Source organism: Mixophyes fleayi, chromosome 6 (genome assembly GCF_038048845.1).
Source record: "Mixophyes fleayi isolate aMixFle1 chromosome 6, aMixFle1.hap1, whole genome shotgun sequence".
Lineage (NCBI taxonomy): Eukaryota > Metazoa > Chordata > Amphibia > Anura > Limnodynastidae > Mixophyes > Mixophyes fleayi.
This window is the reverse complement of record NC_134407.1, coordinates 55,401,330-55,419,970: the sequence shown is the minus strand read 5'-3', so window position 1 is coordinate 55,419,970 and position 18,641 is coordinate 55,401,330. Positions and strand designations below refer to the sequence as shown.

Genomic DNA, 18,641 nt, shown 5'->3' with positions numbered 1-18,641 from the left:
GTACTAGTATGGACATTGGTTACTCGTATCTGTAGGTTCTAGGTTTGTTCAAATAAACAAAGCCATTTCTAAGCTGTCAAACACTCCCTACTGCATTAATTCCCTGAGTTGTACTAAATTACTTGCAGGGCAGTGTACGTGAACGACATGCAGTTTTGAGTCTGTTGTACTATACAATAAGCATACCTATATATTTTACTTCCTGTAACAGTCAGAAATATTTTTCTCCTTAGGTGTGGTGTAAGTAAACGTGGAACATGGGAATCGGCAATGTTACATCTGAGGTGTTCATGGGTTATAGTAAAATAGGCTGTTTGCAAAGTGGATTATTGTTTTTTTGTGTTACTCCTTTTAATGGCCAACTCAGTCCTTTGCAGAATAGTTATGGTTATTGTCTGAAGGTTTGTAGGAAAATATACTGTGTGCACATATGTTACAGTACTCTCCACGCTCAAGCGCTATTCTCTCTGCTGCCTGAGCTGTGCTTCCAGGTCATATGACTGCAACCCGGGATGGGGATTTTGAAATTGCAAAACCTATTTAAACCATGTTCTGACACTTGGTTGGTATCAGAGCAACTTGTAGGCTTCCTGGCTCCATTATTATTGTGAACTCCTTGTGCTGCAAACTTTCCTGCCTGACTCCTGTATACCTGTGCTGCTTATCTGACTACTCCAGTGTTTTGTGTACCGACCCAGCTTATCCTGACTTTGACACTGCCTGCTGATTCTGTACCCCGCTGTCCGATTGTGTACTAGATCCGGCTTGTTCTGACTACGAGAATCCCACTCAGCGGTCTGATTACTACTCGCATCCTCTTCCTACATGCCTTTCTGTAGTGCCACATCTTCGGTGGACCACGACCTGCCAGCTCTAGATTAGCACTAGATCCTATTCACTTTGTTACAATATGTGAGGCAGATATATATATATATATATATATATATATATATATATATATATATATATATATATATATATATACACACACACACACTTATTTGGTCATTGTATGCCAATACAGTTTACAGCACAGTGGTTATCATGACAACACCTTGTCAGCAGCAAAAATTGTGATTGTAGAGCTGATGGCGGTAATGACAGTGGGTGTAATAATGCACCCAATGTGTAAATTATAAGTCATTGAGATCTGCAGTGTTTTGGGACAATGAATTAGGAAGTGACCTCTGATATCCTTTTACAATAGAGGTTGTGTAATTCTTTAGATTACATGAGTATTAGTTTTTAAACAAAATTTTTTTTTTTTTAGTATTTTCAATACAATTTTAATGGCCATTTTATTGCTTGGCGGTTTACTCCCTTTATGATCAATTTAATGTTCATGTTTTGGTGTTGTACCTGTTCCACGAGAACAAGCTATTTAATTTCCTAGTACACACAAGTGAAGTGCTGTACAGAGAACTCGTTCACATCAGTCCCCGCGCCATTGAAACTTAGTCTAATTTCTCTGGGACACACACACACACACACACACACACACACACACACACACACACACACACACACACACACACACACACACACACACACTAAGGTCAATTTGTTAACAGCCAATTAACCTACCAGTATGTGTTTGGAGTGTGGGAGGAAACCCAAGCAAACCATGCCAAGGTCAGGAATTGAACTTATGACCCCAGTGCTGTGAGGCAGAAGTGCTAACCACTAAGCCACCATGCCTGCCAAGGTGCTCCCTCAATAACAACATATTTTCCAAATTGCACAAACAGGGCTACACTCAAGGACTGGCAATCAATATAAATGACTTTAGCATTCAGCAGGGATATAATTTAGATAAATACTTAACTGATCTAATAACAAAGAACATCTGGAAAAGTGAGTAGAAGGTTCAGCAAGAATCAGACTTCCGGTCACAGGTCACCTTAGTGACAAGCATGTGTCCTTAGTAACTGACAGCAGCAAGGGGTGAAAGTGTGACGTGAACTAAACTTCCTGTGACAGCCTACTTGGTAACAAGCATGCGTCCATAGTAACCCTTTCTATGACAATAAAAAGACCTCTAACAGTGTTAATTTCCTAGCAAAACCACTGAAAGAACACGACAGTGGGGCACACCTTATGGAACCCATTATTGGCCTTTGTCAGTCGCATCTTGAATCAAAACACTTATTAGTGAACTACAAAAATAAGCAAACATGCAAGAATAACAGATGCATAACTAGGAGAGAATGTGAACAAAGGAAAAAAAATATACAAGCAGGCTAGGCTGGGGATGTTAGAGAAACTATGCCAATTTACATATACAGCTTTTTTAACTTGAACATTCCCAGGCTATGTATTTTCATGACCAGACCTACCTGGGCATGAGTGACATGTGTATGTGAAAGGGTTAAGCAAAACCACCTGACTTGTCTAGAAATGACCAAATCACCCACATCATATCTAGAACATACTAATAAACACAAAACTCAACTGCCATTAAGAGTTAGTTCTTAATGGCTATTTTATGACTGATTCCCCCAGAATGTAATGGTTGTTTAATCAGTTACTGTAAACCAAACCATTCCCTGCATGTATGTAGTGTTCTAAAAACAAGCCTGACACAGGAATTTTTTTAAGAGCACAAAGTCAGAATTTTAATATTTTATGACAAGAAGTCTGAGCTTTAATTAATAAAAATGGTGATAAAGTGACCTCTAGAAACAAATGTAAAGCAGTATACATTTCATGCACCTATCTCCACGAGAAAGGCTTGAGGGTTTGAACAATTTTCAGTAGTAGACTAATTCCCCAAAATTATCAATGTTTAAGATAATTTTCTAATTTTTTTTTTTTAAAAAATCTTCTTCGTTCTTGACCAAACACTGTTATGTGACATCACAGCAAGAGTTGTGCTGGTGTGCTAATCTGTTTTGACCTGCTTTATTGCCCTTTGTACATTGTATACAATAAAAACTGTCATTGCAAAAAAAGTTTTAAACAATTTAATAGAATGTTTTTCAAATATCTGTGTTTTTATTTCTTTGTCAATAAATAGTACTTGTGTATTAAATTGTGCACCCCTACTATGAAATATATATAATATGGAAGTTGTGAAGGATTTCTGTGCTGGTTTTATATGCTCAGGGGACTCCTAAATGACTTAGTCAGGGCCTAAGAGATCCAGCTTCCCTAGACTAATAAACATTTAATACCCCCCCCCCCCCCCACCCCTTCATGTTTGCATTCATATTTTGCATTCTGCTGAATATCATACTGAACACAACCACTCAATGCACATAGAGAGCTATGTTGACATATGTTGAGCATATATCTGAATCTTATTAATGAATAGTTCGGCGTATAGGAATACTCCTGAATGTGAATATTCAGGAGTATTCTCCAGCAGTCAAATTTAGACAGACTATGCTTTTCACTTTTACCTGTTCCATCTTGTCATTTGTCTGGCTTCTAGAAAGTTGGTGTCCTATTTTTAAATTATGCAAAAAATGTATTATAATGTAAAATGTTAACAAACTCTGATTAGGCGCTTTTGTTCAAACCCAGCAGTCCATTATGGCCAAAAAAACTACCCATAGCACAGGCATATAAAGGCAATAAAATATATGAAAACTTGCAAACATCTGCCAGCCCCATCTAACTAGTATTGTGACTGCCACATGATGCGGAGGTCATGCCCACCCCCCAAAGCTGCTCCCTTCAGGTTACTTAATTTGCCCCTTAATCAACCCCTTTCTTTTCATCTCGCTATTTAGGTTCCTCTCTGCTTCCTCCTTCTGCAGGGTCCAGCACTGCAGCTATCTGTAGTTGACTGTAATTCAGTTTACACAAATTTCCATGTATCTGGTGTATTCAAAATTAATTGTGCAAATGTTGGAAGAGGGAGATATTTGAGCAATGTGGTTGAGTTTTTTTCCAATAAGGAATCTACAATGGGCTGGTATGTTAGACGTCAGTAATCCTGGCTTCTTCATTGCACTGCAGCGTATGTGTACCTTAAAAATGAACAAAGCTTTTTGACCAAATGTGCATCCACTGTTTGTTTTATTTTTTCCATACTGTTTGTAATTAATTTTCTTTAATGTGGTGTAATCACAGCACACAGCCCCACCTCATCTCTTTTAAGGTCTGTCCATACTAGGTCCCTAAAAATTATACAGGTTTGGCAAGGAGGGATGTCAAACTTGCCTTAAGTCATTATTTTAGATTAAATCACATTTCCTTGTTTTTTGAATTATATGAGGTCTGATATATAGATCTATATCGATAAGTCTCCCATATATTTATAAAGTGTGCTATGCTTAGATTACTTGTCACCTCGGAATTTTAATTACACTAATATGTAGTTAAAAAGTTGAGAAAAAAATGCACACAAAGGGGGGAAAAACAGTTTACCTGTTGGTCCTGAAGAGAGCTTTTATTTCGGCAAGCTATTCATCTATTCTGTGCTCTCCTCAGTCTCCTTTCTCCAGATTGCACAGCAGTAAAGCTGTGAGGTGTTGGAGGAAACTGACATGGGAACCATCACATTGCAGTATGAAAGCTGAAGGTGAGTCACTGTCAGAGAAGAGCTCACTCCTGGGACCAGCTGTCTCTGCAGCTCTACTGTTGTGCAGTCTGGAGGAAACTCTGGTCATGAGCTAAGATCTAAACTAAAATGCAAGTTAACAAATATATATAAAAAAAAATCCAGTATTTTCTGTAGCTGCACACAAGCTATTTTGTTACCCACTGTCTTAGACTCAGGCAGACTGCAGGCTGCTTCAGTAGGCTGAAGGAGCACATACATGTTGCAATATTTTGGACCATTTCAGAACTTGCTGGCTGCAAATCACACTAAGTCTTAGACCAAAAAGACTGCAGTCTCCAGTCAAAACTTAAAATATAAAGTTTATTGTCTGCACCAGATGCAACAATTATTCATGTAAAACTTTCAGTGGATTTTCCTATATTTCCTATCTAATACATTTTATACTATCATCACTGTGGGTGCTCTTCCAGAATGTTTCACTTTTTGCCATAAAAGGAAGAAAAAAAGATTCTGTAGAAGACACCATTCTAATCGGGATCTATCTGGATCTTATGGTGCTATCCGTTGGCCATACTTACCTACTTTTCTCTCCTCTCATTTGGGAGGGGAACTCCAAGTGGCAAGTGCAGGGAACATGTTGATACTATTTACGTTGTCATGACCACAGCCCCGCGGCTCAATGTTGTGTATCTGGTGGCAGGGCCTTGTTGATATGATTGGTGCAGCATGGTGGCTTAGTGGTTAGCACTTCTGCCGCACAGCACTGGGGTCATGAGTACGATTCCAGACCATGGCCTTATCTATGTGGAGTTTGTATGTTCTCTCCGTGTTTGTGTGGGTTTCCTCCCACATTCCACAAAAACATACTAGTGGGTTAATTGGCTGCTAACAAATTGACTTTAGTCTCTCTCGGTCTGTGTGTGTGTGTGTGTTAGGGAATTTAGACTGTAAGCTCCAATGGGGCAGGGACTGATGTGAATAAGTTCTCTGTACAGCGCTGTGGAATTGGTGGCGCTATGTAAATAGATGATTGTCAGCAAACTGTCATCAAGACCCCCTCCCATTTCACTAGGGAAGATGACATGATGCACTACGGTGGCCCTCTCTCCCGAACGTTCCAGCAGAGAAGGCAAGCATGGTTCTGGCCAATTGGCCCCTCCGGTCTTTTAGATTTGGCCACGTGTCACTCAGCAGGGGCAGGATGGAATTGTGGATGGCAGCTTTTACAGACTGGAATCCTGCTTTCATCTTAATGAATGTTAATAATTCCCCCACTGTTTTTTGTTTTTAGTGGGTTTTTTGGGTTGGTTTTTTTTTTTGGGTGGGGGGGGGTTGTAAATGAAAAAGGGAGATTACTATACTAAACTATTACAGATAATCAGGACTTTACTTATGTGAATATTGTTGGCTCTAATTTCCTGATTGTGTAATATGCCTTTATGTGAAGCTGATGCAACACTCTGGAGCATGTACTTTGTCATACAGGCACTGATGTTCTCATTACTTTCACATGCACACTAGCTGTCTGGATGGGGCTTCATTTTAGACTATGACAAACATATCATTCACTCCACTGCTAGCACTGAAAGCAAAATTAAAACACTAGATCTGTTCAGATCTTCACCTAACCTAGATCATCGTAAAAGTATCTAAAGCATTTAAATTGGGTAATTTACTTGTGCAGAAAATGGCGAGGGGGGGGGGGGGTGGGATTTTTCGTTTCTAATATACAAATCTTTGTGACGTCCACCCTGTCCTCTTATTCTTTTAGTGGCTGACTTCGTATTGGGATTCCCTTACTGTCTGTAGCCCGTCTTTACTGACCACTCCTACAGGTGTTGCACTACCAGACACTTACCATCTGTGCACTAGTTGTAGGAGAGTAATTGCTGCCACCAACAGGCTCCTTCACCGACACCTGGAACTACTTTCTTCAGCTGCTGCAGCACCTCTTTGTTGGTCACTATACCTGGTTCCTCAGACTGCTTACTTAGAATCAGTACTGCAGGCAGAATGTTGAATGAAGTTGCTGGCTTCCACACACAAAAATTAGGGATTATAGCCTTTGTGCAGCATCTTGTTGGGAAAAATGGTGTTTATTGCTCATGTATATTCCTTACAAAGTCTGTTGCCCATCACTATGTGGTAGTGATGATACACCCAGTTGGAATACAAGAATATAAAGAGGACATTTTGCTGTACTCTGGACATAGTGCCAAAACCAGTCTCCACTCTTGCAACAAATAAAATAATCACTTGAAATAAGTCCACTAGGCCGATGCCAGTGGATGATTTGAGCAGGGTGGGCCAATCTGGGAGAGTGGTAGGCTGCACTGAGCCAGTCAATGAAGGGCTAAATTTGACTGCACAAAGGGCTTTATGCTGATGTGCAGCTCATTTCTCCCCTGGGTTTGAAAGAGGGCAGATCTCTACTAGTGCAAGCGATATTATATTAATGGTTGCTGTTATGAGGTAGCTCTGGCCACAGGAAACAGTTCATTATCCAAAATTGGGATTTACAGTTGCTTCTCAACTGCATGTATAATCATTGGGTTGGCTTCATATTATCATTAACACGTCACATAGGGACCCCATGCTAGACATTCAAGCAAAGGAATATGGCTGTCAAAGTGATGCCTTCCTCTTTATCTTGACTCAGGCCAGATGCTAAGTTACATGTGCAGGGGCGAACGGAGGATTGTGCATGCGCAGCAGCTCTGTTTCTTCAGCGCTGTCCTATACAGCAGCCGCGGCGCTGTCTAAGAAGCGTCCGCGGCGGTGCTGTATACACAACAGCACCGCCGCAGACGCTTCTTTGACAGCGCCGCGGCTGCTGTATAGGACAGTGCAGCTATAGTGGCCACTTAGTTAGCGCAGGGGGGGGGGTTTCTGGAGACTCAGAAACCCCCCCCCCCCCCCTCTGCGTGCGCCACTGATGTGGAGCACCCTGGTGGGCTAGTCCGACCCCGTTGACTGTCAATTTAAACTGAAGCTGCATGAGCCAACAGTGCTCACAACTGTTGTAACAACTTTAGTTGGTCATTCTAAAGAATTTTTTCATTTTGCTTTGTAAATACAGGGCCAGATAATCACTTTAACACGTGTGCATATTTCTACTTATTGGGAGGGTTGGGGTGACAGGGGAGCCCATATCTGGTTGTTTTATGAAACCATCTAAACAAATGCGCGCCAATGCTTGATAAAGCATCTTCTGAATATACCGACAAATGCCTGATATCCCTATTGCATGTATTTTACTGGCTATTTACGGCAAGAGTGATGTGTATGTTAACACATTTTACAAGTCTTTATACCAACTGTACAAATAGCAGTCTCTGATAATGCGGCAGAATAGTGTGTGTTTATTTTAGTGACCAGAGCAGGGGGGAGTGTGATCTGTTGTAATCGCTTGATAGGATTTCTATCTATAAATAGCTGCTTACTTCTTGACCTTTCACAAAAGATGTTATGCGGTCTAATCCCACGATCTGCAGAGATTGTTTCTACACTAAAGATTACAAATTTGGATTTGTTTTGCATTTTTACCTTTTTGTTTCATTTTATTTAGCTTCATATAGTCTATTGGTACAAATTAACGAGCACTGTTGGGTTTGCTGATTCATTACAGATTAGTGTAATTGTCAGGGTTCCACATATGAGTGGATTTTTCTTCCTATGCAACAAAACCTGCAGATTCTACTGTCCGCTAGAAAAGATGCGAGATGAAGGTCTTGCCCATCTTGATCTGAATTGGCTAACTGCTGTATGTTCTCTTACTTGCCTATATAGCTATAAAACATTTTCAACCTTTTGATTATAATTTAAAGTGACTTTGTTGTTAAGCTGAAATGAGTGTTGCTGGTTTCTCAAAAGATCCAGGCTCAAACACGGCATTCCTAACTATTCCCACCACATGGCCAGGTACAGACATCCATTAAGTAAGAAAATATCTCTTTAATAAAGGTAGCCTGGAGTAGGACAAGTACACCCGCACCTCCCCTTCCCCAAATTTGGAAGCTGGGTATAATTTCTAGCTGGTGCATTAAATCCCTCCCTCTGCGTGTGCTCATAGGTGGAGCGTTAATTCAGCGCGTTGTCTCCGGAGCAGTCCGGAGACAAATCAACGCAATGTTCAGTCAGAAATCTCTGCTCCTTTTACCTCAGCCCCATAGAGGTGCACAGAACACAGAGTAGAGTTTCTTTACCAAAATACCCAGCAATGTGCACAGCCGGACATGGAGCCGATGACCTAATTGAATTTTCCTCATAGAGTAAGACTAGACAAAATAATGTAGAAATGAGGAGCCAGTCTGACAAATCTAGGAGTCAGCAGGATCTATCTCTGTGTCTGACCAGTGGTGCATCCATTGACATTTACTCTCAGAAGTAATAGCAGTAGACCCTTTTAGGCTCATTGAATACCTGCTTTCTGGGATTGGACCAGCCCTGTCAGACTGTTTACAAAACTGATCAGCAGAGCCCGCCTTCCAACCCCCCCCTTAAGGCACTGGGACCCTGCTGTATTGCATGTGCTGCGGTGCATGTCGCAGGGATGGTAACCTCATCAAAGTTGTATTGTGCTATGTCTATCTGTTGCTTAGGTAACCATCTGATCGTCTTTTTAATTATGACATCTTTATTATAACTTATACCCAGGAGATGTTGTATTTTTAGTTCGGAATTTTCAGAAAGCAATGCTAATAACTGGATCCAAGCGACCTCATTATCTTCCAAGCTCATAATGCATTAAAGGAAGCTTTTAGCAAAATAAACTGTACCATATGGACAACAGGTTAGTAAGAGGCTTCACTATTGTAAAGTCACCATAGAAACCACTACTGCCCACTGACTGTTGCTCAGCAGAGCTTATCCCAACATGAGGTGTCTTGTAAGCTTGGTAAAACTGCTCCTATATAAGAAGTTATTTTCAGTGTCCCCACAGCATTCACACTTCTGGTTTTAGAAGACATGCTTTGCTTGCTGTGCATTTACATGTGTCCAAGATAAGTTGAAGTCATGTTCTACTAATAGGAGAATGCAGCTAGCTGTAGAGATCACATTAATTAAAACAATTTCTCCCGTTCTTTGATATAAATGATGTATTTGTGAGCTTTCCTGTGATCTCTGATCACGGATAGTGCTTTTTTTTTTTTTTTTTTTTTTTTTTTTTTGTTTTGTAATGACTGCTTGCACTCTTAGAGCCTTATTTCTTGAACGCATATGCCAATTTTGAATGTATCATTACGCAAAATCACACATGAATGCCCAGAACCAGACCCTATGCCAAGAAACAGTCATGTCTGCTCCGTCTTGGATTGCAAAGGACACGACAGCCTACAATTTGGGGAGTGAATGGGGTGGGGAGGGGGCATTTACCCGTAGTAATTTACAGTAGTGTGCCAAACTTAAGCTCACAGCCACCTTCTAATCAAGCTCTGGGCATCACAAAGCTCCTTCTCCAGCTACAGGGCTTGTCTACGTCTTCCGTACTGGTGATGTTTGTTTCATATGAATGCTGTAACATGTGTTTGCAAATGGGAGCAATTGTAAAACTGTATTTTCTGTTCAATAGATATTAAGAACATCCTAATGTATATAATTATCACTGTCTATATTTTGAACAGGTCCCATAAATTTAGTTTTATTTTAAAAAAAATTCTGTGTTTTTTGTGAATTTATATTCTATACAGGTTAACCCGTGCATGATACTCATGCATTCTAGTCAAATCAAACTACTTAAGGTGTTAAAAAGGTTCTTGTCATGCATTTGGGCCTAGCCCAGGCCTCCTCAGGGGAAGAGCGTTACTTCCCGACGTAAGCGCCCTTTTTTTAACGTGGTTTTGTCCACATGTCACCACCTCATTTTTCTCCCATCACCTCATCCTTCATCTTCATCGCCACACCTTCATCAAGCTACTTAAGGTGTTAAAAATTCCCCACTGTCACCCCCGGCAACCACCAACCACTCCCAACTGTCACTTCTCCTTCAAGAAATATATAGGTCAGTGTATAACTCTGCCCAGCAGGTGGTGCTGCAGCTTGGTTTTTTTTTTTCCTTCTACACGCCACTAGGCATTTATATAGTAGATAGGTATTGGACGTACCGTGTCTTGTGTAGTAGAGCAGACCTACACCTGAATTCATCAGGTCTGCTGTGCTCTACTACACAAGACGGTATCTTCAGATCCATTCCCCATTGAACTCGGGAGTACGCAGGGCCAATTTACATGTGGTTTTTGAACAAACGCACATTGCGCTCAGAATGTGTGCCTTGATGACTGTCCCTCTGCATTTTGGGTTCCAGTATGTTATCAACACACAACATAAACAAACATACCATGAGAACATAAAACTTCAGGGAAGGATTAAACTGAGGGCAGTGTTCTGCACTAGTGTCGCAACAAGAGTTTGTACCTGTCGAGCAGTAGATCTCTAACGTGAGTTAAGAGCAAAGCAAAAAAAGGAACAAACTTGATACTAGGCAAATCACGTTACAATAAACGTTAGTATTTATGTGCAAAATAATAAACTATTTGTTTTTGTTGGGCATATAGCGCACAAATACTTTAATTTTTTTTTGACTGAAATTTAATGCTGATCTAGTATAGTTGGGATAGCACATGTCCAGCTGTCACCACATTTTACATTTGCCTTCCCCTCCAAAGCAACATGGTATTGCCAAGGTGCAAAGTTACTCCTGGTGGTTTTTTTTTGTTTTTTTTTTCTCAATGGTCAAATGTGTATAAACAAAAATTATATACTTCTGTCAACATTTAAAAACTGTTAGCTTTTATTTTAGCTCTGTATTTTACTGAATGTATATGGTATAATTAACGTAGTCCTTTTTCTGTTTTGTAGAAGACGGCAAGGGACAATACATCTCTCCATTCCACGACATTCCTTTGTATGCCGATGAAGGAAATGTAAGTATATAAAATATAGCTTTTACAACGCTAATGCACAGCATTGTAGTGTGTATGAGGCTGGTAAGTGTGACATAATGTCAAAGAAATACAGTATATATATAATTGGATGAGAGATTCTCTTTCATATTTTTATTTTTATTTTTTTATAACTCATTAGGAAATTGATAAACAATAAAGCCCTTTGAAGATTTATCTTCCATCGAATGCCTCATTAAAGTGAAATATTTCTGTTCCAGTTAACAGCTTATTTATACAATTACTGTACCCCTCTTCCTCCTTCCCCTGCAGCTTACTAAACTTCTCTTTGAAACTACTGCATCATTTTCAGTGGGTATATTAATACATAGTGATTATCTGCACAAAATAGTATAGCAGTATTGTGCAAAGTGTCTTTTACGCTCTAAAAATATCTACCCCTCCAAAACTTTACATCTGGATGTATTGGGCAAAATATAAGACATTAATAACGACTTTCATTAATAGACCCAAAAAAGTCTATGTTCATGTTATATCCTGAAAGTAACATTAAGGGGTCTGTTTAACAAACGGTGAAGAGCCAAAACAGCAGTATGAACGTCGGTAAAAAAAGGTTTTTACCATTTTTCTTTTTTATTTTTTTATTTTTTTATTTTTTTTATGTAACAGAGGTTAAGACCAGAGAGATCGAATATCTTCGCCATTAACTAGTTGGCCGCGTTTACCTAATAACTGTATTAGGCAATTTATTAAGCTGCGAAAAGCAAAGCGGCACCATCTCAGGGTGATTTTACTCGACTTTTACAATGGGATCCAGCTAAAATCTTTCAGTTGACGCTTGTTTATTGCGCTGCCTCCATTCGCCAGCATTGTTGGAGAAAATATTGTCATATGAGGGAGAGTCTTTGTCAGGGCTCCTAGTGCAGCCTCGGTATGGGAGATAGCAGCGGTACTTCATTATGTATCACTGCAATGTGCTGCAGTAAATGCCACAAACACTGATCCCACTCTCACCACTGGCTGAGAAGAATGCTAAAAATGTTAAGGACTACCAGGGTGCTAAATATCATTGCTGCATTTTCTGAATACTACTGGACCCTCTCCTCCCATGGTCTTTGTGCATTAAGGTAGTGAAGCGGTTTCATTTTGTTGTACTTTTACATGCTGGTGAACAAGATTGCTGACATATGCATTGGGGCGTTAGAGCATGTGTGCAACCTGCTACTTGATTAGATTACGGATGTATAGTGAACAAACCTCATCCTCTCACAGCAGAGACTCTGACTCAAATTGCGCAGCCAAGTCCCGCCTACTTCACAAGAAAGAAGGGGATTTGGAAAAAAGGCCTACTCTCCGGGGGACCCCCCCTGGACATCTGGGAGAGTAGGCAAAGGTGCTACGACAATGTCCATGTGTCATACTAAACTGACTTCTCTAATGAGATTCGCAAGCAAGCAAAGGACTTGGCTGTTCTGATTTTTCTAGGCATATGTAAGCTGAGCATACGCCATGGTTTTTCCAGCAAAACTATGTATTGATGGCAACACAACAATTCTCTACATCCCTTGTAACTAGCCTAGCATTGCTGCAGTCTGTTTCTCATGAAGTGCAGGGAACGAATGATCTTTCACAGCGAGCCCCAGTCTGGTATTTAATATGGTTATTTGCAAGTGATGATGCATGAATATGTGAAGATTGGTTAATGTAACATTTAACCTATTTACATGTCATGCTGGCACCCTTCTTACTGAGAAGTGATACTGTGTCTGCTTTACACTTTACTTTATACCTGAGATTAGTTGTTAATTTCCTTGGGTTTGGTCATTCCTCCCTGTAACAAGGGGTTCATTACTTTGTGTGCTAGATAGTGGTTTACTTTACTTATCAGAGTTGGATTTATTATGCACTGTTATTGGTTGGTCGACTGAGTGATCCATTTGTATTGTAGGGGTTTGTGTTGATGAGCCTATTGTTCAAAGTACATTTTAAGAGGTACACAGCCACTTCACTTCCCTTGAAAAGGGTATACACCTACATTTTCTGGATCCACCAAAAACAGTAGGCACTGATCATTCAGATGCGGCCGTTGTGGCGCACAGAAACATGCACCAATATGTAAAAACTAGTACTAATGGTAATATGATATTGCAAAGAACAATTTGCATTTGTCAGACGCTGTCCCACAATCTCTCCGGGACGGCCGCCTGTACCGAATCCTCGCTCACTTTCGGCCGCCCGGCCTTACTGCATACACACGCGTCCCGTTGCTAGGCAACGGGACGCTACCTTCTGCTCTCGGTGATAGCTGATTACAGCACCACTGCTCTCCATCTCCCCATTGGTCAGCCACACTATTTAAGGCACTTCCTGGCTACCTCCTGTGCCAGAGTATCGGGTCCACTTACCTGCCTCCAATGTTCCAGTATTCCAGTTCCTAGCCTGTTTCTGACTCTTCTGCCTGCCTATGACCTTTTTGACCCGGACCGTTTTGACTACCCCTTTGGCTCTTCCTGTTGTACTGCGCTTCCTGAACGTTACCGACCCGGCTTGTCTCACCATCCTTTCAGATACTCCTTGTTTACCTCCATTGCCAGCACAGTTACCGACCCGGCTTGTTTGACAACTCTTCTCACGTGCCTCGCTATCTGACTCGTGGAAGGACCACGACCTGCGTGTCTCCTGCGGCGGAGTCCATACCTCCTTGCAGGGGTCCCTGGTGAATACCAGGGGCACGTTGGATTCCGCACCATCTTCCGAGTAGTGCCAACGATAGCAGGTACACTACGCATAGTCATGACAGCATTGCATGCAAGGATAGTTATAATGGAAGAGGAACATATTTTCATTGATTGTGCAAACTTCTCCTTTCAAACATTCAAGTGTGTATATAAATTGTCCAATATGTTTTTGTTTGAAATTAGAGCACAGATTAACTCTCCAACATTGGGGCTGGTGTGTATCTGTCATTAGCTCACCTTCACTACTTTCTATAAAACCATTTCTAGTGTTGTATAAAAAGTTTAATATAATCATAGCTTCATCTTTGTATTCAAAGGAAAGATGGTGGCATGCAAAAAAGATGGGTTTGTGCTGGAGATTAGAATTGAAACTCTATATATCCCTATTGGCTGTTTACCACGTTGGTCTAGATTAGATATAGGCATTCAGGTTAAGGAGGTATATTTTAAGCTGTATGAAGGTCTAAAGTTACACGTGTAAGGAATAAAGATCAGTATCGACCATAGAAAACTCATAAATCAAATTGGTCACCAGCTGACAGATTTGTTTCCCATCCTGTCTCTCTGATAACAAACCTGTACTTTGATATGTCAACCTGACGGCCTTAAAGTCACAAGACTGGAATGAACTCTGCTGTTTTGATCTTTTTGTAAGATAAAATCAATGTAGTCAACTGCTGCAGACTTGTATTTAATAGTTCTCGAAGTTCAATCATTTTAATCTGCTTCAGACCTGTGAAATGTTGGCTCTTATGTCTTAGTATACAAACTTATGAAGTGATATTAAGCTGCAGGATAAAAATTTAAATTGTTGTGCCCTATTTTATTATTTATGGTGATGGATGTGATCCACTGATCTGAGAGCCAGGCATGTACAGAAATCCTTCCATATATAATATGGGGAGTGTCTTTTAGCCATCTTTTTCTTGGTCTAAATTGTATAGTATCTGCAGTGCTTTAGGTTCTTCTCACGCCTTAATTTTAGTTTCGACCAATATTTTGATTCTTACATTGCTCATTTTGTTCTACTTAATCAGACATAGAAGGTAAAAGTTAAATGTAAATTGGTTCTGCCATCACCCAGTCCATGTCCAAATGTACAATGTACTTCCTTTCACTGTAACCACAGAACATTAAACATTAAACCAACTCTCGCACCTTCAGCCAAAAGTTAAGCAAGCGATTCTGTTTAAAAAATAAATAAAACAAAGACAAACTAAAGAGATTGGGGTTATCCCATGCCACTGCCATAAAATCTGTATCCTGGCATGTAAAAACGTATACCTGTGTAATAAAAAGTCTGGCTAGCATGTGGGGGATATATATATATTTATAATTTTTTATAGAGTGTACATATAGGTGCTCATGGACACACAGAATGATGATGTGGATGGCTTTCTTAGAGACTCTCATGAATGAGTGGAATATTCACATGAAACAGAAATATGAAAAAACAATATAGTGTAATATGGTCAAAACATCAAAATCCTCCACCACAGAAAGGCCACAAAGTCCTCAAAGAATAGAGAATTCTCCAGTTTTTAAAAGTGAAGAGGTGATGTACTCCTCAACCCCGTGTACTGTGACCACAACTCTCATGTTCAAATAAATCCAACCTTCTAGTGCATTACCACTTCAATAGCAGCAAAGAAGATAAAAATGAAAGATGATAAAATATACATAATCAAAACCCTAAGGATAGGGAGGGTACTCCTACCAGATATCTGCACTATATAGACTCTTACAGGTCCCTTTAGATGGGAAATGTCCCTTCTACTCCAATGAATCTGTCCAGAAACTGTAGGAATCTACATAAACGGTCTGCCTATGTGTTTCTACTCCTAACTGGAGTCTTTTTAAGGCAGTGTGTATACTTACATGGCAACCTGTTGACTATACATTTGTAATCCAATCTAACAGACTTGAATCGTGTTGCGGCAAATCCGGAAGTGTCCCTTGAAAACAAGACTCACAGGATATCAAAGTAGGGCTTGGACAGCCAAAACGAGGCTTGTATCTCATTATTGAAATGTGACGCGCACAGTATTCAGTTGAAAAAGGCTTGGAAGACAAACTGTATTGAATTGAAAATGAGCCTATCCCAGGTATATGGGACTCCATAGTTAGCAGGGTAGCACTGTTAAACAGCAGCATAGTGGCAGAAAGTTTTGCCTTTATTGTTTGCTTTTAAGATTTATTAATGGTTAAAAAAAAAAAAAAAAATCTCATTTACAAGGGCATATTCAATAGAAACTTGAAGTATGTCGACATAGTGGGGGTTTCATATTAATGTAATGGGCTGTCTGTTTTTATGTGTCTCTACTGTCCTTAATGCTCATTGGGTTATTGTGGATTACTGATTTTTAATTGTATTATACTTGTGGTGGCCTAAGATAAAAGAAACTCACTTACTATATCCCTGTTATCACCCAATCACATTATCGTATCTGTATTGTGCAGCTTGTTGGAATGTTGTCATGGGGATGCATTTGATTCCCTGTACAGGACATTCTAAACATTCTGTGGTTTACTTTGAAACACATTTCTGATGTGACATCTGCTTTGAAAAACCGCATACTGCCAAGAAGAAATCGATAATACTAAGGAACAAAGCAGAGAGGTTAGAATTGGGACCATTCAGGAAATTGGTAAAAGGCTGTAAATCTCCTGTTGTAAAGTCACAGCATAACCCTGAGTGGCCGTGATTGAGAAATTGTTCAGTGGGTTAACAATTTGTATGCTTAACTAGAATAGTTTTCACTGACTATATATTTTTCTACCCATAAATGTCTCTTATTTTCTAGGTAAAAATCAATATTCCTAATACACATAAAGAGAAGGCACATGTATGTATTTAGTTGTAGGTCATATAGTTTAGTACAGTTTTAAGGACTAAATGTGCAGGATCAGTGTTTCATGATTGAGAAACAATTGAAGGATATATGTGTGCGTGTGTATATATGTATTATAATATACTTTTATTTTTTTCTCAATGGAGCTATGTAAAATATAAAATGAAACACTTTTGTTTACAAAAGTGGGATATAAAATGCCATGATCTCTGGCATTCAAGTGAACCGTAACATCAAACCTGTTGAAAGTACAAGATGACTCTTGTAAATACTTCTACCAACTATTCTTAAAACTTTAATGAATATTAAATGACCTCCCTGATTTTATGGGAAGCACAGACCGAAGTAATAAGGGAGCACCTCAACACTACCACTCAGAAGATATTATGAATTTCCTCTTATAAAGCAAAGCTTACCAGGTTGTCTCGCTCTGCTGCTCTACAACTCATTGATAAAATCACACAAGCTATCAAAGACCAGAAAACGGCTACATCCCAGGGCTAAGTTGGCGTCGCTGCAGCCTATTTTACAAAATCTGAAGACGGACTGGTATTGACAGAGCTGTCCTACAGGGTGCCTCCTTTCCAAAATCTATGCCGGAAGCCAGAACAGTGGTCATACATAAGGAGAGTAAAGATCCTTTTGACTGTGGGAGCTACAGACCCATCTCATATAGTTTTAATTTTTTTTAACTCTATTTTACACTATGACCAGGTGGGGTTTGTTCCAGGGTGACAGGCCAGGGACAAAACAGGGAGAGCGATCGATCTTATGCAAATTGTAAATAAGGGGAAAATACCTTGTTCATTTAATTCCTAGATGCGGCGAAAGCCTTTGATAGAATTTCATGTTCCAAATATTGCAGGTCTTTGGCTTTACGGGTGAAGTTTGCACAGGTATTGCTGTTCTTTATGCCTCTCCCATGGCTCCCTGCCGGGTGTTGTCCCAATTTTCAGTGTGACTAGACAAGGTGGGCCCTTATCACCTCTGGTCTTCACCCTGGCGATAGAACCACTTGCTGAGATAATCAGAAATTCGGACTCTGTTCACAAAGTGGAGGTGGGGGGTTCAGCGATATAAAATTTCCCTATTGAGGAAGATATCCTTTTATCCCTATCTCACACCTCAAATGTTTATTCCCGACTTACACCATATAATAGAAAGATATGGTAGTCTTTCTGGTTATACAATAAACTTTTCCAAATCAGAGAGGCCATTCTGCTGCATATCCCACTGCATATCAAATCGAAGATGCAATCCAACACTTTAGTGGCACCAATACAAACTTAAAGGAAATAAGAGGTAATAAATATTCCCAGGTATTTATCAGGAGAACTTTCCTCAACTTTTTGCTAGAATTAAATCTGACCTCATTGCTTGGAGGAAATACATGGTCTCAAGGCTGGGGACGATAATTGCAATAAATTTATTTTATTTCAAGAAAATACTACACCTTTTTCTGTCCTTACCGGTCAAAGGCTATAACTCATCTTTAAAAAAAAAAAAAATCTGTAACTAAGATTTGTTTGGAACAATAAGCACCTAGGACTGCTATTTCTATTTTCAAGGAACAGGAGTGGCAGAGCTTTTCTGGTATGAAGCTCTACTATCTAACTTCCCATGTGAGCCAAGTACTGTT

General features: G+C 39.9%; 1 protein-coding gene across 1 annotated transcript in view; it reads left to right on the top strand.

Moving 5' to 3' along the window:
- The window catches only part of PPA1 (inorganic pyrophosphatase 1), a 49,277-nt gene that overhangs the window by 2,904 nt on the left and 27,732 nt on the right, over nt 1-18,641 (top strand). Inside the window, exon 2 of the mRNA XM_075216591.1 lies at nt 11,369-11,433. Within this exon, the coding sequence (XP_075072692.1) occupies nt 11,369-11,433 (65 nt within the window). The remainder of the gene's footprint in view (nt 1-11,368; nt 11,434-18,641) is intronic.